The 25,763-nt window shown below is 41.3% G+C and overlaps 1 protein-coding gene across 4 annotated transcripts in view; it reads right to left on the reverse strand.

The window, feature by feature from the left end:
* ILDR2 (immunoglobulin like domain containing receptor 2) overlaps positions 1–25,763 on the reverse strand; it is a 62,590-nt gene that overhangs the window by 23,690 nt on the left and 13,137 nt on the right. For 2 of the 4 annotated variants that reach the window (XM_033196908.1, XM_033196907.1), the window contains exons 2-5: positions 21,250–21,582; positions 20,223–20,342; positions 3,566–3,622; positions 354–500 (exon numbers count right to left, since the gene is read on the reverse strand). In XM_033196908.1, the coding sequence (XP_033052799.1) occupies positions 354–500; positions 3,566–3,622; positions 20,223–20,342; positions 21,250–21,582 (657 nt within the window). The remainder of the gene's footprint in view (positions 1–353; positions 501–3,565; positions 3,623–20,222; positions 20,343–21,249; positions 21,583–25,763) is intronic. The other 2 variants (XM_033196909.1, XM_033196910.1) reach the window with 2 other exon arrangements.

The raw sequence follows: 25,763 nt of genomic DNA on the forward strand, positions 1-25,763 counted from the left end.
ATGACCAGAGAAGTTTCCTCTAGTTTGAATGCCTCAGGGAGAGGGAACAGCTTTCCCCCATAACCGCACCACGCCAAACCTGTCCTTCCATTTTACCAATAGTGTCCATGAGAATTCCAAATGCAGGGAGGGATAGGTATGGATAAGAAGTGTGGACAGGTATACGTAGGTGAACAGGCAAATGAGAATGGTCATCCCTGAGGCCAGGGGCATCCAGCGGAGAAGAGTCTGGAATGACTAATCTTGGGGGTGGCAGGACAGGAGGTGGAGGAAGAACCTAGTGCACATAGCTGTCAGACACAGGTAGACATTTCTCTCGATTGCTCTGTCTCCCCACCAGTCACTGTACTCACAGGCTTGAGGGCAGCAGCAGGACTCTGGGCAGCATGGACAGCGGACATAGCAGCAGCAGCTGTGAGGGCAGCACTGGCACCAGCAGATCCCCACCAGGACGAAGAAGAGGAAGATGCCCAGGAGCACCAGGCCAACAAACACCCACTCTGGAAGGATGCACAAAGAAATCCACACTCGAGGCAGCCCACCTCCAGGGCAGGGTGCACTCTGATTGGCATCTCCCAGTGAAAGGGGGAGAGGAGGAGGGACCTAGGGAAGAAAGCATCTCTTAACAGGAGACAGAGACCCAACACTCAAGAGGAACTCTGAGAGTGAGAAGAGCAGACCCTCTGTCCAGGGGAATGGAGAAGAGGGAAGAAGGTTTTCTATGTTACATTGGGCACATGTAATAACCAGCACAAAACAAGGTGGGGATTTCAGAGTCCTATACTGGGGAAAGGATTTACACTACTGACTGTAGCATCAGAACCAGGATGGGACCAGAGCTGAAAGAATCCTGACTGGGGGGAGGGAGAACATTGTCTGTTGGGCTATGAAGTGGTGGGTTCTGTGAATACTTATTTATTTATTTATTTTTGTCAAGTGAATCCTCTTTATATAAGTCCTAAGGAAATGGTCTCTATGTCTAGGGGTCTAGATGTAGTTTATAGTTAGGTGGTTCCAGGCCCCTTATGTAATGTATTCACCTGCTTTCCCTGCTGATTGCCCCAGAACACCTTTCCTGTACTCAGCACCAGTGCTGAGATCCAAACCTTTTGCTTATACCAGGACAATAATCCATGGCTAGAGAAAACTACAGACATGGTCTCCATAGAGAAGACACTGTCCCCATGAACAGATAATGAGTTTGGTTTGATCACACTCAAGCTACCCATACGAGGCAGCCAACCTAGCCAAGGGCTCAAGTGGCTCTGAGCTTGGATAAATAGCAAGGCTGACATGTGTATCTGGGTATGTTTTTTAACTCTGCCTCTTTCACAGCTCTCCCAGAAGCTGAATGTGAATTCCATTTCATTTGCCCACCCAAAAGATTAAGAGAAAGGAAACAAATTGCAAGTGGCTTAGATAAAAATGACTATGGCCCTCAGGTGACTTGTCTCAGCATCATACTTTAGAGACTTGGCTACAGGACCCAACTTCCCACTGGAGGCCTGGACAGACTGGGGAGAGCCATGCTTTCCTTGAAAAGCCAAAAAGACTAAAGCAATTCATTTTGGTTAAAAGCCATCTATCCCAAATCCTTTTCCAATTGAACCTCAAGCACACATTGTTTTTCTTAGATTTTGATTACTAAATATTCCTTCAATTAAATGGACATTCAGCTGGGAGCTTGAGAATGTTATTTTTATTAAATAATGGGTTGTATAATAATGGTTAACAAAATGACTTTGTTTAGAGGAAACAAACAACATGTTTCCTGAATGTCCCTCCTCACTAATCTTCCTGAAATACATTCTTAATTTGAATGGGAAGGCCTCGTGCCTGGCTGGAGTGGCCTGGAGAGCATTCATGCCGAGGACAATCGATAGCAGAAGGCTTTGGCCTAAGCCTTAGTAACAACACAACAATGTAATGTAGCCTGAGATAGATATGAGCTCGTAGGTTTAGATGAGCTGTATGAAGTGGTGGCTACAACTTGGGTCAAGCAGTCAAGGATAAGACTGGAAAGTTATATGTGAGAAACAAAAGAATATTATCTGTGAAAGGATTCTTGGAATCAAAGGGAGGGAAATTTAGTCCTATAGGGCCAGCTATGAAAAACACAGTAACTCTTTCTCGAGACTGGGAGATGTAACAGCCTGGGAGATGTAACAGCTAGTTTCAAGCACTGCAATGTAACATTGTTTATGTGATGAACAAATGCTTACAAATGGAGGGAATTCTGGATAAGGTGATTACAAAGAGTCATACATTTGTGTCCTTGGGAGCAACATCAGTAAAAAGAATGTCTGTGTTTGGGTTGGTCACCTAATGGAAAGGGACTAGAATTCATAGAAGAATAATTCGTGAAGCTCAATGTGAAGACTCTGGATGTTTTTAAAAATTTGAATTAAGCTAAAAACCAGGCCGGGTGCGGTGGCTCAAGCCTGTAATCTCAGCACTTTGGGAGGCCGAGACAGGTGGATCACGAGGTCAGGAGATCGAGAGCATCCTGGCTAACACGGTGAAACCCTGTCTCTACTAAAAAATACAAAAATCTAGCCAGGCCAGGTGGCGGGCGCCTGTAGTCCCAGCTACTCGGGAGGCTGAGGCAGGAGAATGGCGTGAACCTGGGAGGCAGAGTTTGCAGTGAGCTGAGATCCGGCCACTGCACTCTAGCCTGGGCGAGAGAGCGAGACTCCGTCTCAAACAAACAAACAAAAAAAAAAGCTAAAAACCAATACTCAGGGATATTTTGTATCTCTGTTGCTGTTAGGCAGCTCTTAAAACTCTGGCAGAAACCCTCCAAGACAAGACTAAATCATCTCTTTTCCTACTGTTTGAGTTTAGATATGTTCTTCCCCACAGTTCATTCTTGCTCCTCTCTGTGCCTCCCTCAACTGCAACCACCATAAAGGTGCACCAAACTGATGTTGGCTTGTCTAGGCTGGTGGATTCAACTGAAGGTACATAAAAAACAGAGATGCATATTTGTCCCAGATGTCCTTCACATATGGTCCGTGGACCTGTAGGGACTCAAAGGGACTAGTAAGTCCCTGAAATTGTGTGCAAAGTGATGTAGGTCTGCAAATGTGTATTTTTCAAGGGAGGAGGGGTACATAGCTTTCCTAAGGTTTGAAAAAAAGTCTGATGATGTTATAAAAGGCAATTCAGAGTAACATGGCTGTACAATAATGAATCGGTAAACATACAACTTAGGAAATAAGGAAGGCAGATAAATACTGATTCTATTAAAAATACTTTTATGCATATGGGTACAGCTGAAATACTGAAATGGGCATGGAGATTGCCAGAGAGCCTGCATGCCTGACACTGAAGGACTGGGTTGCCAGCTCAGCCTATTTTTAACTATCATTATTCTTTTAAGGCCTAGTAACAGAAGAAATGCAATTTAAAAGTCCTTCCAATGGGTTTAGTTAATCCTGGAAAAGATCAGAGACATACAGACAAATGTGGAAATAAATTAAAGAAGCAATTAGCGACTAATGCAGAAGCAAAACAGATGGAGTAACAGCAAATCAAGCAAATAAAGAGTTAAATGACCGAATACCTGGCATAATCTCCACAGCAAAACTGGGCAAGAGATCAGCAAGCAGCCCTGTCCTGCCTAGAAGAAGTGGAAGGAAAAGAAGAAGGAAAGTGGTTATTCCAAAGGAAAACATAGCCTAACGCCTGGTTCCAGTTGGTACCATCCATACGTGGGGCCATTAGTGCACGCTCTTTGTGGTATGAGAAGCACATCACCAAAGCCAGGCTGAGACAAGAGAATGACTTTCTCTCTCAATCTTTGGCAGCCATCTAAGTGAACTCTGCACCTAAACTAAGCGGAAGCAGAGACAGAACTTTCTCTCCAACTATTTATAGGAGGAGGAAATCTCTGCTTGAGCAGACTGACATACACTATCTCCATTCATTTATACATCCGTCTCCATACACTTCATTGGAAAGTCAAGCCCGTCTGTATCCAAATGTTCAATCTACATTTTCATACATCCATACACAGTCCTATGTCCATATAAAAACAAAAGTACATATTTGGTTTTAACTCAGAATTATCTCACTACATGATTCTATTTGTGGCCTAAAGATATTTCAATGATTAAAATTTTCATAGGCAAGGGAAAGATAAAACTAGATCAGTTACACATTCCTCTACACTCCTTCTGGCTTCTGAAATACACTGTACATATGTAGATGGTATGGCTTTTCCATATGGCACCCACAGCTGGCATTATATGGACCCAAGTGCCTTCTGCATAATATGGCAGAGAAACTTAAAAGCTGGAGTTGGAACAGGTGCCCCTCAGGGGCTCTGGGAAGCAAAGAGCTGTGCAGGAAACAAGAGGCTGGAAGACGTAAGGGAGCAGATTAGTCCATTTTAAAAGTAGACTGATTTACAGAAAGACATGATGAATGCTTTCATCATGTTCTCATATCAAGGTGAAGTCCTGTTATGAACTTCTTCCCCTGACATTATATCTCTACCACACTGAAGCCTTGCTAATAAACTAGTAGTATTGTAAACAACTAGCAAATTTCCCTCCTTTCAGACTTGTGATGATGGTAAAATATCACTGTAGCACCTAAACATGCAGGTACCTGACATATACCTCTAGAACAGCACCATCCAACAGAAATATAATGCAAGCAATGTGGATAATTTTAGCTTTTCTAGGAAGTACAATAAAAAGTAAAAAGAAACAAAGGAAACTAATGTGATACTATTTTTAGCTTATGTGACTATCACCAAAATATTGCCATTTCAAGGACATAGTAGACACATGTTGCTATTGGACAGCACGGCTCTGGCAATCTGTTTCATGCATATAGATATGGCTCATTTAGAAAACAACTCCTTCATATTGAAGTTTGTTGAGGTGCATTAGAGAAAAGGTTACTCATATGTGTGGTTCATATTTTAAATCTAAAGTCATGGTTGGTCACTTGTCCCTTCCTCTATCAAGCCACCCACAGAAAAGAAGCTCTGACAAAGGTCAAAGAAAAAGGGGCTCCTCCAGGACAGTAGGGGAGTATTTTGGAGCTGGGGCAAGATTTAGTGAGTGGAGTAGAGGGGTCTTTGCTCACTTTTTCTTGGCTCTCCTCAACTCTACAAGGCCAGCGTGGTAACATGTGTCCTAGTCTATGTGGGTGATGGTCCCATGTTTAAAAAAATAGTGGGGACCAGAGTATATTCCAAGGTAAGGAAGTATGGGATGGGTGACTTAGGCCAACTCTGCTTTTGGCTTTGGGGCAAATACAGCTACCTTTTTTCTGTCCTCCATCTCATGCAGCTGACATGGTAAGATGGCTCCGCCGCTGGCAAGGTCTCTTGGAAGGACAAGTAGGAGTCAAGTGGGACATTGGAAAAAGGTGTCTTCTCAGTTTAGTCTTTGACCTAAGCCTTCATAAGAGACTAAGAGGTGCCCCTAAGGCTTACGCAGTTCCCTAGGGTAGGAAACTAGCACAGATTTGGGGCCAAAGTTTGAGAAAGTCATTAAGAGACAGCATGCATTGGTCTCCTCTGAGTGTTCTCTATAAAAATATCTCTTGGAAACTCAACAAGGTAATAAACAGCTAGTCAAAGATTTGGGAATTTGGGCTCCTGGAGATTTCTTAAAGGCCAGTCAATAATCAATGATCAAGAAGTCAATACATACTGATTTTTAAAAATCCAGTTATCAGATACATACTTGATGGTGGGTTTCTGTGTTTTTTTCAATCTGCATAATTAGCACTTGTAAATATATATCTTGGTGTATCTTGTAAAATCAGAAACTTTGTTAAAGTGTTTACTCTCCACTTCTCAAGACTACCAATGTTTTAAACATCTCTGGATATGCTATGGTCCAAATCATTACTTAAATTCATGATAGAAATGTCATTGATGATATAAGCTACCAATTTGTGTGCTCTCATAGCAAACTGACTGTGATAATTAACTATAAAAATCCATACATTCAAGGAGGATGTGGTGCTCATACATATTATATAGGGCATGTTATATTGGACAAAGCAGTGGACTGGGAGTCAGAGTACTTAGGGCAACTTTATCATTACCTCACTTGGTGATTACTACAGGCAAATTACTTTCCCTTTCAGGGTCTCAGTTTTTTCATTAGTAAAATGAAGGGGTTGAATAGAGTAGTTTATAAACAGAAAGATCATCTATCTTAGTTTGTCTAGGACAGTTGTGGATTATGCCTGTGGTTCAGGTGTAATTTTTAATAGCACCCCTTTTTACTCTCAAAGCATTTTAGTTTGGACAATTAATTATATGGTCATTCTACTTACATAACTTTTAGTTCCCAAATCTGATACTCAGTGATTGGAGTTAAAAACTCAAATGTCTATGGGGACCAGCAGGTAATACAAATGAGTACAGCCAGCCAGATGTAATACAACAGGGAGTAGCTAGAGATGTTATTAGGAGGCTGCTACTAGTCACCCCTAGCCACTTGTGGCCCCACAGAAATGTGTCTTCAGTGTTTCAGATCATCCTATTTTTCAATATTTTCCAGGCCCCAGATTTTATGTGAAATATCTTGATTTTCAAATGTTGGCAACCAATTATTTTTAAAACACTGGGTGAGCCATACACAATATGTCTGCAGGCTGTATAGAGCCCAGAAATCATGAGTTTGCAACCTCTGAAGGGTATACACACACAGATAAATTTATGGAATGGTAAAACACAAAGCTGCATTTCCCCATAGGCTGTTTAGGTTACCTTGAGGGTATTCTAACATTACTTCCACACACAGAAAGATAGTAAATACAAGATCTAGTCACCTATGTTCAAATTAAAACTGGAAACAATAGTATTACACACCAAATCGCTAGCGCTTCTTACTTCTAGGGAGCTAGAATGGACATCATGGAAGAACAATGAAGGAACTTGCATTATTTTTTACTTTAGACTTTTTTACTTTTATAATTGAAAAAATTAAAATAAGGAAAGGGTGTATCAGACATATGGACAGGTGATTCACAAAGCTTGTCACTCTAACAGGAAGACATACAGCAAGCTTCTCATTCCCCCTGAAGCAACAGTCAACAGCTAATGCTTCAGAAGGTGAAGGCTTCCCATAATGCACCTGTGTAGTGTTAGCCACAGGGTAGTATAGGTGATATGTGCAGTAAAGTGGGCGAAATTAAATATCTTCAGAATTCAAAACATAGTAGGAATTTTGGGAGAGCAGACAATACCAATATATCATGTCAACAGCAGAGACGGTGAAAAGCTCTATAGTTTTACACCATTACTTATATTTTATTGGAGCTAAAGGCATTTTTAAAAGTGGATTTATGCTGGAATCTTGTATTTCTGAAAATATTCCACTTCCAGCTTCTTCCCTAACAGTTCTTAAGAAATGCTATTGCTAGTTAGAAATGCTTTATCTTTTCTTCTATCATAATCAATGAAGGCCTGATCTTAGACAGTCTAAACAATTGCAGTAAATACATCCCAGATTTCAGCAGCACTTTACCAACACTTGTGAATCACTATCATTCTTCCAGGATTCAGTTTAAGAGTGGCAATTACAAGTCACTTTAATGTCTGAGGAAAGGATGGAAAGCAAGCCCTGCAAATAGAAGGCCACATTTACTCTTTTCAAACCACAGCTCAAACTATCAGTGGAATATACAGTTTTTATGTAAGCACTCCAACAGTTTTCCCCAAACCTTGCAGAATCCATTACTTTTAAGAAATTTCCACATGAATAGACCAAACGAATCAGGCATACTAATACTTTGTACATGCACACACACAAGTGCCAGTTTCATATCACACTGTCACAAACTCTATCACATTCACACACTTTGGATTAAATAATCAGGGTAGAAACATGCATTGTGAATAAAATGACTTACCTATAAAATTCCCCATTTCAGTTGTTTTCTGCCACTGCCACTGCTGAAGTTATCCTCAACTGAACTCTTTGTACACATTCCTGCAAACCAGCTCGCGGTTGGAATGTCCCTCATTTATTCATTCATCATTCATTCATTCAACAGTGAAATTTATATTTAGCTAGGTGGAGACACAGGGGACAACAGGTATTCCCTTGAGACACTTGAGAGGCTCACAGTCTAGCCCAGACAGAACTCAGCTTTAGTTATCTGCTTCTGTGCCGCAAGACCTATTAAATCTTCCCACCAAATTAATTTTCATCAGCCCTCTTTGCATTTTTGACATCAGGTTCTGTCTGGTCATGGGGCCTTTCCCTAGAGACCTAGTCCTTGCCTGGTTTCCCACTTCTACTCAGAACATGATCTTTGCACATTTCACAACAAATCATGTCCTAGTGGCATTTCCCCAGGTTTTTTTACACCTTTTTCTTGGTAGGTTAGCCCCTCAAAGCAAACTTTACTTACTTTCTTTGCTCAGATAAGCATTTGAACTGCTTTGTTCAATTCCTTACCACATAGAGTACGCAAGACTGAGATATGTTCTGACAGAGTCCTGTAAGAATGCTGCACTAAGAAGGTGCTTCCTCATCCATGCTCCCTAGGACCACTGCACATGCCTGCACTAAAGCACTTACCTCGTGGCTGCAGTGGGCCTTTACTTTTACATGTGCCTCCACTAGCAAGATGGAAACCCCTCCAGAGCAGGGACTATGCTCTATGCTTGGCATCTCCAGAAGCCCAGCATGAAGAGGCACCTCACCCACCCATCAGGAACTTGAAGTGTTTCCAGTAGCAAATCCCCTTGTTCAGTAAGCAGGGTTTCTAGCTGGACTTCTGATTTGCTGCTCATTATAGTGACTTTATCAACCTCGGGTGGAAATAGGCTTTTAATGAAAATATGAAAGAACTATTCATTTCTTCATGCAGCATTATTCTATATACTGCAGAATGTTTAGCACTTCTGAACTCAGGGAAGAATGCCAGGAGCATTCTCCAGTCACTGGAATATCCCCAAATGCCATCTTGCTATCTAAGGAGACAGAAGCACCACCCTACCCCACACCAAGGAGCTGAGAATCACCAGCCTAGTGTATTTTTGAGGAAGTCATTATAGAGATACAATACACATAAAAATTTCAGCCAAAAAGACTGTTTTGGTCTCTACTCTTAAAACTTAAATCCAAGGTCTAATCATTTCCAAGCCTCCAAAGTTGCAATGGAAGGTACAGAAGTTCAGGATTTAGGACAAACTTGTTTTCAGAACCTGCTTACTCAATCACTTGACAACACATTGTTTAATGCATTGGAACTTAGGAAAAGGAAGTATAACATTTCCTTTATCTTTATGACACCACTGCTGACAGCAGAGTTATCTCCATTTCTTTAAACTTACTAAGCTGGAGTCCTCCTAAGGTTTGTCAATACACTATACAGATGAACTTTCTGTTCAGGACAGTGAGGAATGCCTTTCTTCCCCAGCTCCGTGTGGTTCCCCTCTTCTCCCTATGTTTAATGCACATCCCAGCTTCATCCCACTTTCAAGCTTTCCTCAGATGCCCTAGATCCATTTTCAGGGATGTACTGTATCCACCCCCTGTTCTGTCAGCTCCTAACCCTCCAAAATGTTTCACTCCTATGTCTTTGAGGAGAACAGATGCCTTTCTCTGGCCCTTTTAAGTGTAAAGATGTTTCTATGGCTATGCTTTTAAGTGTTAAGTTGTTTCTATGGCTATTTGGAATCCCAAATAGATTGGAAATATCCCAAGGGCACACACATCCCAGTTTTTATTCTATATTCCCATGGCAACCATGCATTTAATAAATATAGTTTATGACTATCTATCACAAATGTGGATATAGCCTCCCTTTCTTTTATATATATTTATAAACTATGTTCTTAAGCATTTCATATGTTTACTTTTTCTGTGTCCTTTACATTTTAGTTCACTTTAAATTATAGTCTTAAAGGAGAAAAATTCTGAAACTGAATTCTATCCATAAAATAACTAGTATTGGACTATCTACAATTAACTGTTAATAAATGTTTTGGGGTTGGTTTTTTGTTTTTTGTTTTTTGTTTTTGGCAGTAGTTACAAGCTTGGCCTAAGGAGCTGACTTCTATTCCCACAGAATCCTAGAATCAGATTTTATGACCAGAAAGGATCTTAGAGGTCATCTAGTCCATATTCTACCCTATGTTTCAGGGACCTGAGGCTCTGAAAGGTTAAGAATCTTACTCCATGTCACACAATTCATTAATGATCAAGCCAGGAAAACAACCAGGTGTACTCACCCCTATTCCAGTGTTTTTCCCAATATCTCACCACCCCAAAACATTCACTTATCCTTCATTTAGAAATGTGCACCAACTGCTTTCTAGTCTCCTAATATTTATAGTGAATGACCCCGAAATTTGTTCATGTTTTTGGCATTACTGCTCTACTTATGTAATTAAAATATAATTTTTGGATGTAGGAAATGTTGGAGATAACTGAAATTCTCAGCACCTTTTAAAGTTGCAACCGGAAAAAATGATCACTGAACACATCATAACACAATATGAGCTAATTAAAAGGCATTCACCATGCTGCTACAAATAAACAACAAAAATGATTGCAAAGTAATCTGACTTCACAAAGTGCTATAGTGATTCAACCTCCACCCCCAGAGACCGACTAAATACAAATGATTATTAGAAATATAACATGGTCGACTTGGCCTGAGGTGAAATGCAGAAGACTGCTAGATTGACTTTAAAACACCGTGGAGGAGTGTGGGATGTCATGGAAGGGGGAAAGTGAGTTTCTTGGAGCCCAGCATAGTGTCTTGAAGTCACTGTGCTCCATCCATCAGACTACCACAGATATAAAGATAGCAAGAATGGCCACTTTCTTTAACCAAAAAAGGCCCTGGCGGTCTCAGGCAGACACAGAGGGGCACACACTTGGTACGTCTCAAACTGTCAAGAGTTCCTGCCCTTTCCTCCGTGGCCAGCCCCCTTAGTGTGAAGGGGTTGGCCATGGGGCCTTTCCCAGATCCTCTCATGGGAAGCCAATTCAGCAAAGTCGGAGGCACAGCCCCCGTGTGAACGCAAACCTGCACGCCTGAATAGCGGCAGCTGGCTTTGGAGAAAAATGGGACGACTGTCTCCTGCCCGGCTTTCAAGAGCTGCCATTCTTTCTTTCCAGGGGCTGAGCCGATTTCTTGGTGCCACCCACTCTCGCGCCTGCCCCCCGCCCCCGTTTCCTCCCCCGCTCGGGCCTGCGCGGGTCCACCCGACTACAATGCAGCTGACCCAGCTGCTCCGGCTCCTGCCCGGGGTAACCACGGCAACCGCGGGCCGCCAGGAATGCGTGCTAATTGAAGGCCGAGTTTCCTCCCACAGTGATGAGCAACAAGTGAAGCAAAAATAGTGAGGCGGAATAAAGGCTGCGAGGATGGGGCGGTGGGCGCGACCGGGGTGGCTGGGGGCTTAGGGAAGGGGAAATAGCGCCTGCAAGATCGCATTTGTTCTCTTAACACAGGGCAGTGAACGGCCGCGACCGACGTCATTTACGGTTCAAAAATCTTAGGGCAAATTTTTCAGAAAACAACTATTACGTCAACCCCCCATCTCTTTGCTGGGCCCCTTTGCTCGATTCAAGTATGTAGATGAATGGAGATGTATGTGCACATACATAGGTCCCCAGGAACGAAATGCCAGCTAGCAGCAGGGTTCCGCAGGTGGAGGTGAGCCGACACTAATTTCCCCTCCAGCCCTCCGGATCTTCTGTTCTCTTCAATCTATGGGAGACCCTTCAAGGTGGTCAGCAGCTAAAGATGCGCGACCATCATACCAGTTTGCCTAGACAGTTCCGGTTTATGCCTGTTGTCTTGCCAGAAATTAAGTCCCCCCTTTTCATTCTCAAGAGTATCCTAGTTTGGATGATAAGTTGTAAAGTCATCCTATCTAAAGTCTTCCCAAGCCCACCCAGATTCTAATCCAAGTTCAGTGTTCTTCAGACCCCTCCAGACTTCATCAAATGGCCTGGGCTGTGTGACCTAATCCTTGTATTTACATTAGGCAGTAAACACCCTGCAATTAACTAAGGGTCATCCACTGAGATATGGGGGCTTCCAACAGCAACCAAAAGATAGCATGCTGAGACAGAATGCTTTCAAATCCACTCGCAGGAAGATTTCCACTGGGCTGATTAGAGTCACCACTGGCAAAACACAGTACAGATGTCATTAAGAAAATGTGAATCTATTAGCAACAGGATTGCCAATTCACAGATAGCCATTAAAGCCTCTGCCCGTGGAATGCGCTAAGGGAAAATCAGCTCTTTAGCAGGAGTCCCCAAATGTAGAATTCCCTAAAGAGGGTTCCCTCAGATTAGGGATGACACGCTGGTGATGTGGTGTGGGGAGTGGTAAGGGGTGGGAGAAGGGAGCTAACATTTACTAAGTTCTTTGTGCATTTAATCTTCACAGTAGGTCTTTCGTGTAAATTTTATTACCCCTCCCCATTTATTCCGCTAAGGAAACCCATGCTCATAGACACTGACTTGTCCAAGTTCATATTACTGCACTGAGTCCAGGGCTGCCTGTCCCCGAACCTTCTGCTGTTCACAGTGGACTTTATCCAACATCCAGAGAGACCTTTGGTCAAGATCATCTTCACAGCCTCAGCACTATTTCTATGTGGAGCCAGATAATTCCTTTGGGGAATGGGAAAGCTGTCCTGCATTTTGTAGAATGCTTAGCAGCCTCCCTAGTCTCCACCCACTAGATGCCACAGCATCCCATAAGGTGTGACAACCAAAAATCGTCTCCAAACATTGTCAAACATCTCCTGGAAAGGCAAAATTGCCCCTTCTTGAGAATCAATGGCCCACATATTTAATATCCAAATACAGCTTTAATATTTTCTTGTATTGTTTTCTAACTGCTTGAAAAATATACCTTTTATCTTCACCAGAAGACAGTAATTTTTATAGAGACAAGACACTGTCATTTCTTTATTTTGTATCCTCACTGTGCTAGGGATATAATATGCAAAAAATAATCATTTTTAAAAATCATAATTTAAATACAAATCATAACTGAAGCAAAACTGACTCCACTCCATGGTGCCTATCAAAGAGCAAAGTTGAGATTATGGAGTAGAAAGATCTGAAGGCCAAAGGAAGCTTCTTGCAAAAAATGAAAGGCATGATCTCACATCTTTGAAGGAACCACAAGCCCTACGCCACTCTTCATTCAATAGAACCAAGGTTATTGGTAGTCATTAACCAGAATCAGATTCTAGTTGACATTTGGCTAACTTTTCTGGCTCTTCCCTCTCCTCCATCCCTTCAATGCATTTTTTTTTTCTGGTTCTTTTTAAAAACAAGACCAGCAGGGGCATCTAGGTAAGCTCAGGGCAGAGCAGGCCAAAGCTAGGAGAGAATGCTGGGAGAAAAGGCAGTGGGGCTGAGGCCTGAAAAACCACTACTCATTTGTTTTCTGTCTCTCATGGGGAACTATGGAGTTATTTCAGCTGCTCTGGACACCTGAAGGCACAGGTGTCTGCTGATGATAGAAAGGATGATTCTGCTTTCTTTGGGGTAATCAACCCTACTGATGCATAATCTGAAGCATATCTGATGCATAATTGAGTTTACAAATGAAAATATAGGCACAGCTCAAGTCAAAAGATGTTCCAAAGAAGTAGCCTCCAAATTTATGGCGAAAGTGTGGCTCTGTAATTAATTCCTTTTCTCCCTTCTGCCAGGAGTAAACTTTTTCTTCCTTCTCCCCCAATTCTTTTTCCCTCTTCCTCTGTTTGTAAATCTTAGAAAGAAACAGCAGCAGCCACTCTCAGAGATCAAAGTTTTAGCAGGCAACAAAGACCTCCAAGGAGGCTGTTGCCATGGGAACTCTGGGAGCTGAGGCCCTTTTAATCTTCAAATCTCCTTGGTTAGCAGCACCAGGCTGGGGCTGGCAAAGAGGAGGAGACGGAGGGAGGGGAAGCATTGGCAACAAGTAGCCTTTCTGAAGAGACTGAACTAAAGTCAGAGGGGTGGGGGTGGACAGGATTCAAACTGAGGCAGCAGTAACACAGGGGCGGGTGTGGGGACATTTCTGCATAGCCTTAAGACACACACTCCCATCAAACATCCCTAAAGTCAATCGCGAATTCTGAGACGTCCCCTCCCAAGAATTGACTGATTTTATATTAGGTTATTAATGGCTTTTTAATACTAGTTGACGGAGAAGTTTATTTTAAAGCAGAATAACAATTTCAGGCACAGTACTGTAATTTGATCATATATATATACATATATATATACACACACACACACCTGCCCATTCCTTTACCACTTGTCTACGTAATATAACTGTACTTCTGGTTAAATCACAGGAAGGGATAGAAGAAAAAACAGGAGCGTGACAAGAAAACAAAGGCAATTCTGTGGCCTTACATTCATGGGGAAGAATCAATCCCAAATGAGCGCCTACTCACAAGGACCTGCTGGGAGCATACCTATTTCTGGCCTCCTGGATTAGCATTGCATTTGGACCATAAAGAAGCACAAATGGATGAATTTCCCAAAATGTTAATGTTTGTTATCTGCCTGCCTGACATTCTTTTCTTCATTTGGAAACAAACTGCCAGAGTTTTCTTTAGGAAGTTACTCTTTTTCCTTTTTCCCTTCAGTTCATAGAGTTCAGTTGGGGTTGGTGGTATAGTACAGTCCTCTCACACAAAGGCCACCCCCAACAACGGGACTTTTACTGAAACTATGGGGAAAGAAGCACTTTATCCTCTTGAGATAGAAGGTGCTAAAGACCATGGAAGGGTGGATCTGCTGGGGGCCGTCATCTCTGCCCGATGCAGAAAGATCCTGCCTGAAAATGATGCTAACATAGACAGTGCAGAGCCAGGAGATGGAGATAAGGAGACAGAGATTCTTTAACACATAATCTGAAACTCAGGACTCAGCCATGCTTGAAGCTAGGAATACCCCTGGATTTATCTGTTACCTAAATCAAATTATCTGTTACCAGAGTTCCCCTAAGCCAGTTTGAGCCTCTATCCCTTACAATAAAAGAGTTCTGAAAAATACAACAGTTAGCTTTGGATAGTGAGATCTTTAGGAGATACTTTCTTTTATACTTTTCTGTTTTGTTTGAAAATTTTTACAATAAGCATGTATCTTTTTTTCTAAAACAGAAACAATATTAAAATAACACAAAACAGCAGTATTTGAGGTATCACCCTCAATAGAGAATTAATTCTGCCATCTGTGGATCTTTTAAATAAAGTCAAAATCACAGAAAGTATTCTGAAAAACCATCTTGTTTATCATATCACCAACAAGATAACCTGTTCCATATTAAAAGTTCATCAGAGAAGGGGTTTCTTATAATTTCCCTCAACCATCCATAGTTTCCAAAAACTGTTATTTCCCATTACAAACGTCTTCCTTAGGGTGAATCTAAATACCCCTTCCCTCATATCCTCTTATTCTATTCTTGGCCCACAGGCAGGGGTGTTCATCCAGTCACATTTCCTCCCAGGCCTTTTTCCCCTTTTTCTAATTAAAGGCCTTTAAAAAACAAGTTACCACATAGGACATCAGAAAGAAGGGGTCAAGCCCTCAGATTGTACATCGAAAGACATAAGAACAAGGAAAGCTGCTTTTAGATTTTAAAATAACTTCCCTGTTTGAGCCTTCCTGAAATGGTGAAGTCCTTTGCCTGCCAGCTGGAGATGCCCCAGGGAACTTTATTCCTATCCAAACAGTGGCATGGTTCCAGATTATAAACAGCCTGTCCTTACCATTGATCCTAGACAAATTTCTAATCTTGGATGACAGATTTCTGGACACTCCCATCTTCTGTGACTGCTGGTATGGCCCTATGATCCCAAATGACTGTCTAAATATTTCTAAGGTACCTGTCACTGTCATCTTAAAGCACCAAAACACTATATGCATTTCCAACTTTGCAATGACTTTACCTTCTGAATCATTAAAAAGATATTAAAGGGTGTTCAGTATAGTTTTTGTGTTTAATGTTGAATCAGTGGTTGTCCTCCCATTTCTGTGAATCACATGTTTTCGGATATTTCTGAAACCACTGAAAGAGCCATCCATAGTGATTTGTGGATGGTTCAGATGTATAGAGTGGAAGGAGGGGTGAGTCATGCTCAGTGGGAAGGAATGCAATCTAGACAATAACAACTATGCCTTTGAAGTCAGAGCTTCAGTCAATGGTTATGGGCAGTTTGACTAAGAAATAAAGTGAAATACTGAAGCAAACCTGGAGCAAGTAACAATCATTACCCATGGCCTCAAGCAGTAACATTTTTTTTTAACATAGCTTATTCTATAGCTTCTTCATACAGACAGGTCATGTGGTATTGCGGAAGGAGATAAGGCTAGGAATCAAAACACTTGAGTTTGATCGATGACACTTTTTTAACTGGGATATTAGTCATAAAACACAGACATCAATTTTTTCATTTGGAAAATAATACTTGCCCTCCTACCTTACAAGATTATTACAGAACAATTTTATAAGCTACAACTTATTTTCAGTGTACATTAGTATTAGTGCTAGATGTAGTAATGGCATCCTCTGGTAGACACACATTGTTGTTTTGGCATGCCACATCTATTCTTCTTTTACGTAACAGTGTCTTAATTCACTTCGGTGAATTAATTATTCTCTATTTCTTGATAAAGTAACCACGAAGAGCCCCAGCCTCAAAAGGCTAAGCAAGGGACAACTGACCAAACTGGGTCAACAGAAACTTCACCTACCCTGCTTGCTAATAAATGTTCTGACCCTAAGATCTAATCCGATTCCTCTCTTAAGATTTCTTCACTGGTTCCCCTAAGTCTTCAGAATCTAGTCCAAACTTCTTAGTCTTGCATATAAGATACTTCACAATCTTGCTCCGTCAACTTTTCCATCCTCACATTTCTGAGTATAATGAAGAAACCAAATTCTTCTTAACTTTGCCTCTAATTTATATCTTTAACCCATCTTTCTTTACTAATTAATCTTCTGTAATTCCAACCTATTTTCTGCTCCCCATTTTGTGATCATCTCCAAGAAAAGCTACAGCAGTTGACTCTTTCAAGCCACCATCAATAGTTTCTTTCTTCACTCTTGAGAGATTAGTCTTCTTAGCCCTGACCTACTGCAAAAGACCACAGTTTATTCCTCCGGGTTCCTTGTGAATGAACATCAATCACCCTGTATGTTCTTATAACCAACCTGTTTCTCCATTTATCTCTGTCATGAGGATTGATTTCCTGGGAGATCATTTTCTTATTCATCAAGGGAGTCACATCAATCATGTTCATCTGCTTTTTAAACCAAGAACTTTAGAATAGAAATAAAGCTCAAAAGTAACTTAACTGAATACCTTTTCCTGTGCATAAGTACCTCCAGGGACAGAGAACTCACTTCTGAGAACACTTATTCCATCTTTAGATGTCTCCAGTTGTTAATGTTAGAAGTCTCCAGCTCTTCTTTTACACTGAGATAGACTCCCTCCCTTTGCAACTTCCACTCCTGATTCCATTTTATCTAGCTAGACAGAGTATGTTTCCATTCTGTCTTCTATATAATTTCACTTCAGATATTTGGAGACACTTCTCATGCTCACTGTTCCAAGTCCACTTTTGCTAGACCAAATCCTCCAATCATCCCTCATATAAAATTCAATGACTGAACCAGGTTCATGAACATTATAATTAGCAAACTGTGGGTCCCAGTTATCTTCCCACAGAGGTCTTCATCTCCTTAGGAATGAACTCAGAAATCAGCTTGCTCTTCTGGTCTCACATAAAAAGAATACTTAGGCCAGCAGGATGAAATAATCCCAAAATAAGAAATTGTACAACTGTGACAGCATTTTGAAATACTGTATAAAGAGGTGTGAAGACAAAAAAGACTCAGAATTTTGTATTTGGAAAGTAAATACAGTGCTTTATGGACTCAAAAATTTTTTTGTAGATTTCAAACTAACCCCTTTAAATAAGTACACAGCTAGTGTTGCCCTAAAAAGTTTCCATGACAAATTTATCATGCTTTGAACATCTCTAATGTTAAACAAAACAGAATGATGTGTTTCTTTCCCACCAAGAGCCCTAGCATGTCTCTATTTCATGGACAGGCTGCTTCTACTGCAACGAGTTCGGATTTGCAGCCTCAGTAAGTTTTCCTTTATGATTCCTTTAGAGTTAATACTGATATTTTTTCTTCATCTTTCCTCCCATAATTGGCAACCACTGTCATCTGAACTTCTGTTTTACTCACCTCTCCGCTGCTGGCCCTTTTTTTCCTTGAGAATAGCATATTTGCCCAAGTTGCTTTGCATGTTTTGATCCAGAGGACTGCCCTTCATACACTTTAACACATCCTCAGATGACAAAGCTTTCACTCTATTCATTTCCCCATGTTTGCAGAACAACTGGGACCAAATTATTTAAAGTGGTTTTTACCTGGCCTCGTCTTCCTACACAGGCAATTACTTCTCTGCAAATGGCTGCCCTGGCCAAATAACTATGTTTGCAATTAGCTAATTGTGGGCTCAGTGAGCCACTTGTTCCTTCAAACTTGGCTATTAGAGTTGTGATTAAGCAAAAATGTGTCTTTTTATTCCTTTCTGATTTACAGTCACAGTAGATCCCAGATCTGATCTCCCTATGTTCTTTTACAATGTCAATATAAGCCTTTTACTTTTTCATTTCCTGCTGAATATCAGTCATATTTCCATTCTTTTACAAGTCACAAGTTACACTTTATATATTGGACCCGAAGACTTTGTTTGAATTAAGTCAACCTTCTAATAAGGCAGATCATTATTACCTTAATCCAATTTACAAAATATAATGAGGCTGGGTGGCCGAGGTGGCTCACACCTATAATCCTAGCACTTTTGGGAGGCCAGGGTGGGCAGATCACTTGAGGACAGGAGTTTGAGACCAGCCTGGCCAACATAGCAAAACCCTGTCTCTACTAAAAACTACAAAAAATTAGCAGGGCATGGTGGCACACGCCTATAGTCCCAGCTACTCAGAGGCATGAGAATCACTTGAACCTGAGAGGCAGAGGTTGCAATGAGCTGAGATTGAGCCACTGCACTTCAGCCTGGGCAACAGAGTGAGACTCTGTCTCAAAAATAAAATCAAATAAAATAATTTTGTAAAGTAAAACAATAAAAAACATGTTAAGGCATCAGAATAGTTATTTTGCCAAAGTCACACAATCATGATAAAGACTAAAACTAAAAATCCTAAATAACAACTGCCACTTTCTCCCTAGGGATTGAGTTTCTCTACAATTTTTGCATAGGGTACCAATCAACCTTCAACCTCATTTACTTTTAATAGGAGGCACCCTTACAAATTCCTCCAAATTGCTATCACCTGGTTTCTTGGAAGCTACAAAAATGGAATTTCTTTTGAAAAATGGCTTTAAGTGTATCTCCTGAACTACCTTTTTCCCTATAACTATGCAGTTTCCTTTCTTATTTCTGTATGTTCTAATTTTCTTGTTCAAACAACATTAATAGAGCACAAAATATGTGCTCAATTTTCAGTTTCATACAAAGAGGTCAGCTCCCACTGACATTCCTCCAATTCACAAAAAAAGGAAAGTAGCCAAAAGTAATGAGTTTTCATTTATGAGGAGATTAATATTAATAAGGATTAGATGTATTTGCTTTGAGAATAACTTGGACACTTTTAGGTTTCAAGATATCTGGCTTCCAATTAAACACTAGTACATCTCCCAAGCAGCTCTTGTTATTGGGCATCTTTTATTACTGAACTCTCCAGTTTACAGCTATCTTTTCTTATGATTGTTTTAAGTGGAGATAACCCAGTGGGAAAAGATTCCTGATGTCTCCAAAGGTTCTGACACATCAGTGAATTCTTATCTCTGTGTAATCTCTACCTTGCTTCAAAGGCCTCTAGCATTTTCTTCAAAATTGGCATATAACAAGACAGAGAAATCAAGGTTAAAGGTGAAAGTGGAAAGGGAAAAAAAAAAAAAACGAAGAAAGCAGAAGAAATATTCGGGACAATGATAAAAGGTGGGGGCGGGGGGCGGGTCATAGCTTTCAAGAAGTAAGACCTAATAAGTACAGCTACTGCTCATAAACAGCATATTCTAAAAGGAAGTGTGCATGAAAGATAAAACTGTGTATGCAACCTGCTAGTGCACACAGGGGTAGAAGTGAGAAGAGGGATAGGATACGGTGCAAGTGCAAGCGGTCTAAGATGAAAATGTCACCTGTGGTTTTCACTTACCCAACACCAGCAGTTCCACTGAGTCCTCATTTTTCCCCTCCAGATCATCTGGGGTGGTGATAATACAGTAATAGAGTCCACTGTCTCCCCACATAAGCTTTCCAATTTGAAGATCTGCATCTGTTATCACAAAAAGAAGGACTCAGTCCTAAAACTCTGTCCTCTGAAAGAAAAACATTGAACAATGGGGGTTGGGAGGGGAGAACCCTTCTAAGGTATCTGCAGTCCTTTTTCTTTATCGGGATGGTGGTTGAAAGATGTGTGCTTTGCTTAAAACAAACAAACAAGACCAACAGAACCATAACAAAAACTAGCACCTCTAAGGAAGGACAGTTAGAGCCTGCCAGAAACCCATCTAGTTCTAGTCCAGTTTCAGGAGTAGGAGATGGCTTTGAACCAGGCCTGCAGAGGCCCCTAAGAGCCAGGAAAATGCCAGAATTATTCTGAACTCCTGGAAATCAGCTAAAATCACAGGAGTTCTTCAAAATTCAAATAGTCAAATAGGTCATATCAGACTCTTGGGACCTTTTGATGTCCAGAGCTTTAGAGAGCAAGAGAAAGGGTGGAATTGGTGCAAAGCCACCTGGGGCTTGGGTCAAGCATCTACCTGGCTCTGTTATTTGTATGCGTACATCCCTTTTCCCTGCGAAAAGTCTGCTTTCCACATTTGGGAAAGGACCCTAAAGGCTAATGTCAAGGTATAGGATGTTTGACTGAAGAAGTTTTTCCCCTAAAACCCGTTTGAATTCAGCTCTAAATACAAGCTCCTGAGGCTTGATGCTGGGCTCTGGAAAGACTCTTTCCAAAGTTCAGCTGTATGTCTTCGAGAGATTTTACACGATTCACCCTTTTCCCCCTCACCATCCCGCTGAAGCAATGATAGGTCTCTTGATGCTCTCATTTCCAATAAAAGTCTTGAGGGTCTGAAAGGGTGAGAGGCTAGGATATCACCTTACTGACATAAGGGAAGGGAAGAATGAAACTAACCTCCCTCCCATTCCTAGATTCAAAATAGGGGCATTATTACCATGAACAATTGTGATCTCTCTGCCCCTGTAGAAATCTCCCAGGGTGACAGTCGAGCCCTGTTTTGAAGCTACTACTCGAACAGTCCTCCTGCTGTCTAAACAATCCAAATAGGGGTCCCATTCCAGGTTTCTCTTGCTGAGAGATTGGGCCCGGGTAGAGGACATGCCCAAGGATTCTCCCATGCGATCCTGGCAGTAGGACTTGAACTTCCACTGCACAACTGCAGGCTGATGGGAGGATGTTGAGAAGTGGCAGCGAAGCACAGTGGGCTGGAAGAGCATGGCCACCTTCTTCTTGTCAGGCACCGTGACCTGAAGGCCTTCGACCATGGCTGCAAAACAGAATAAACATGTCCAAACAGTGTCCATATCCTGGACCTCACCTTCCACCGCACAGTCATACCTTTCCACTTCACTTCCCTAACTTGTGTCCCCTCAACCTCATTTTCACAATTACAATTAATGGCATTAATATCTATCTGGTTGCCTTGTGCAGAAATACACCCTCTAATATAGTTTGGATTTGTGTCCCTGCCCAAATCTCATGTCAAATTGGAAGAAGGGGCCTGGTGGGAGGTGACTGGATTATGGAGGGCAGGTTTCCCCTGTGCTGTTCTCATGATAGTGAGTGAGTTCTCATGAGATCTGATGGTTTAAAAGTGTGTGGCACTTCCACCTTCACTCTCTTTCTCTCCTGCTGCCATGTGAAGAAGGTGCTTGCTTCCCCTTTGCCTTCCACCATGATTGTAAGTTTCCTGAGTCTTCTCAGTCATGGTTCCTGTTAAACCTGTGGAACTGTGAGTCAATTAAACATCCTTTCTTCACAAATTACCCAGCCTCAGACAGTTCTTTATAGCAGTGTGAGAGTGGACCAATACAACCTCACTCCCTATATCCAGTCAGGCATTAAGACATATCAACTTAATCTCTTAACATCTTTAATATTTCATCCCTCCTCTTTAACCCCATTACTATTACCTTTGCTTAGACTCTCTTCATTTCCTCCTTGTAATATTACAATAATCTTTTGGTTTCCCTGCCTTCAATCTGTCAACATCCAGTACACTCTTCTTGCTACAGTTCAGATGATCTTTCTAAACTGATTGTTATGGCTCTCTTTCTTAAGACCTTTCACTCATCCTCCATAGCCCTCAGGATAAAACCCAAAGTCCTTGGCAAGGTACTCCATCATCTAGTTCCTCTTACCTCCTCACCCTTACCTCTTGCCTCTTGAAACACCTCTCTTTGAGCACCAAGCTCCAAGAGTATCAAACAACTAATAGCTTCCCCAGTGGGATATCCTGTTTCATGCCTCCAGGTCTTTGCACATGATGTCTCCTGTTTCTGGGATGCTTTTCCCTCACAAAGTTGCTTGGGCAACTTTTTTGCATCTTTTAAAACCCAGTTCAAGGGCTTCTTGTAAAGCCTTCTCTGACCAATAAGTTTATCACTTCCTCCTTTGTGCTATCAGTACACCCAGCATTTTCTTCTAGACATTTACTCTCACAGTCTTCCAGGTATTTCTTTTCATGCCTGTCAGGCCTGTCAGACTTATCTTGCTGCCCTGGCTTGTGAAGTCCATAGGTACTCAACAAATATTTGATAAATAATGACAATGAAGTCAGGAAGTATCACTTCAGGAGGAAGTGACTTCCCTTCCAGCTGGTGACCCAGCAAAGGGGACATAGATGAAGAGGAAAATAAGTCTTTGAGAGAAATGGAGGATTTCAGATCAAATGCAGTAGACTAAGTTCAAAAGCTTTGAAGGGTAATCAAAAGAAGGAAAAAGGAGGGGGCTAAAAAGCAGATGAGAAGTTTAAGTGGTAAAAAGATCCAACCTGAGGCTTGGTGACCAGGAAAGAATGAGAAATTTCAGTGAATGAGAGACCAGGGGAGTGTTTGAGAAGCAAAGGTCCCACATGAACTCAATGATAAGATCCAGAAATTCCAAGCAACTGAGAAATAACTTTCTCAGTTGAATGGGAGAGTCAAGAGTTTCTAGCTTGATGTGAGGTTAGAAGCAGAAATAGAATTATGATGAGAGGCAGAAAAAACGAATATGAAGATATGATAAAGAAGTTCCAAATTGAATCCAGGAGACTGCTAAGTCAGCTTCAAGTAGCTTGGGGCAGAGACATGCAATAAAGGACTACTTTCCATGGGGTCCTGTCCTTTATTAGTGCCAGTGTTCACAATGACATCCTGCAAAGCCAACTCACTCCCACAGCTAAAGCATAAACTTATTTATGAATATGCCTCTTTACTGAAGGACTCTTGACAAGGGAAAGATACATATTTGTACTCATATCTTCTGACATCCAGACCAATGTCTCTATTCAGTGAAAGGAACGATGAAAAAGTAGGTCCTGATTCCTGTTGGGAAAAAGGGTTTCTGCATTCTGTAACATTTGGAAGTGAATACAACAGAGTATTTGAGATTTATCAAATCTCAAAGCATTTGGACCTACCCTGTGCTCAATAGCTACCTACAGAATAAATGAAGAAATGTATGAGCAAGTGAATGGCTATTAATACGGGAATTTCTAGGACTTTGCAGAGGAAATTAGTTAAATGAGTCAGAAGTGTAGTAAAATAGTGTTGCATCAAATAGGAATGGCTTTGAATCTCATCTGATCATATACTAGTGATTGTTTCTTAAGCAATCGGAGACTCATTTTCCTCACCTATAGAACGAGCATCATAATACTTACTCTCTGAGTTGTTAACAAACGTTCTTTCATTGGGCACCTTTGGAGAGTAGATTCAGTAGAAGAGCACTGTGACCGGTAAAGAGTAGGTCTCAAATGCTAATTCTCCCTCACCTTGCCAACCTTTCCCCTCACCTCCCATCCTGAATCTTGATAACCATCCATCACCACCAGGCTTGATTACATCCAGATTATGTAGATCAGCCCCATCAAAAGGCAAACGATTCCATCTGGAAGCCCACTGAAGACCCTAGTTCCCATGCTTCCTTTCACCACCACTAAATGTTGATGTGGCTAATTCCTTTCTCCCTCACTTACATAGCTAGATTAGGAAAATCAATTTCTTTAGAGTTTCTCCTTAAATTCTAGTGCATTTTTTAACCTTGTAATTATTCTTCAAATCCTTAGTTACACCCCAATTTTTCAGGTAATAAAAATGGGAAGAAGTGAGGTGAAATGACTTCAATTAGCAGTGGTTGAGGCTGGATAACCACTCACAGGCACCATTCCCATACAAAGCTGTGTGCTTGACCACACTTCTTTTCTGCTCCACTGCTACTCTGGCACTGCTTGGGAAATCACATTTCCTAGCCTTTCCTTTTTTCTCCTTTCTGACTTTTGTTTTAGGTTCAAGGAGTACATGTGCAGGTCCATTACATGGGTAAATTGTGTGTTGCAGGGGTTTGGTGTACAGACCATTTCGTCACCCATGTGGGTGCTGTACAAAAGTGTGGTGAGATTTATTTATTTTTTTAGAGAGAAAGTTTGGGGTTTTGTTCATTAGATAATTACTAAGAATAACTTTCCAAGCTCTGTTCTCTGTTAACGAGATTAGCCATTTGAGCAAGCCACTGGCCTCTCTTAATCAATTATTAATAGAGGTTGGTCAATTCTCAGCTTCTATTACATAAACATAAACTCATGCTCCAAACAAACAAAAATAAAAAATACATTCTCAGAAACATCTGCCTTTTTATAGCATGATACTTAAAGGCATGGATTTTCTAGCCAGTCCTAAGTAAGAATTCAGGCTCTACATGACCTCAAGCAAATTACTCAACTCTGATGAGTTTCAGTTTCCTTGCTGGCAAAACCAGAATAATAGTAACTACCTTATGGAGTTGTTTGAGGGTTAAGTGAGATTGTGTCCTAAGTATTTAGAATAATACCTGGTATATAGTGAGCATCCAATAAATGTAGCTGCTAATGTTGCTGAGGCTATCAAGAGCAGTCTGCTGACTTCCGTGAAGTTACAAACCTAGAGCTACGCAAGCACAGAGATCAAGGTGTGAGATGTCGAGTGTATATAGGGCAAAACCTGCACAAGAATGCTGGAATATGTCATCAAGGGTTCAACAGTGAACTGTTGCCTGGGTATGCTCCTCACTGCACATCACTTATGCACCTCCTGGAACTCAGAAGTAGAGAGTAACCCTGTGTGTGTGTGCACACATATATACACATGTGTATACGCACAGGCACAATGGGACTCTAAGCTAAAGGTAGATCTGGAGAAGACAGGACTAGAATTCCAAGTAAATGTCAGTTTATTGGATCTTTGAGAACCACAGAGTGAAGTGCTGGAGATAAAAGTAAAAATGCCAATTCCTCCTTCCGCACCACAGGTTTCAAACTGTAAGATGAATGCCATCCAGTCCCCAAACTGCCCTGACCAAGTTTATCAGGACCCCCATTTCCACTGGAGGGTAGGGTCTAGAAATGCTCTTCTGGCCCTAACCCTGGATCCCTGGTGAGTGCCTAGGTTTCCTATAACCACTGGGCAGCATCTCTTTCTCTCAACTTGT

The sequence above is a fragment of the Trachypithecus francoisi genome, unplaced genomic scaffold, assembly GCF_009764315.1.
Source record: "Trachypithecus francoisi isolate TF-2019V2 unplaced genomic scaffold, Tfra_2.0 Lachesis_group5, whole genome shotgun sequence".
NCBI classification, from domain to species: Eukaryota; Metazoa; Chordata; class Mammalia; order Primates; family Cercopithecidae; genus Trachypithecus; species Trachypithecus francoisi.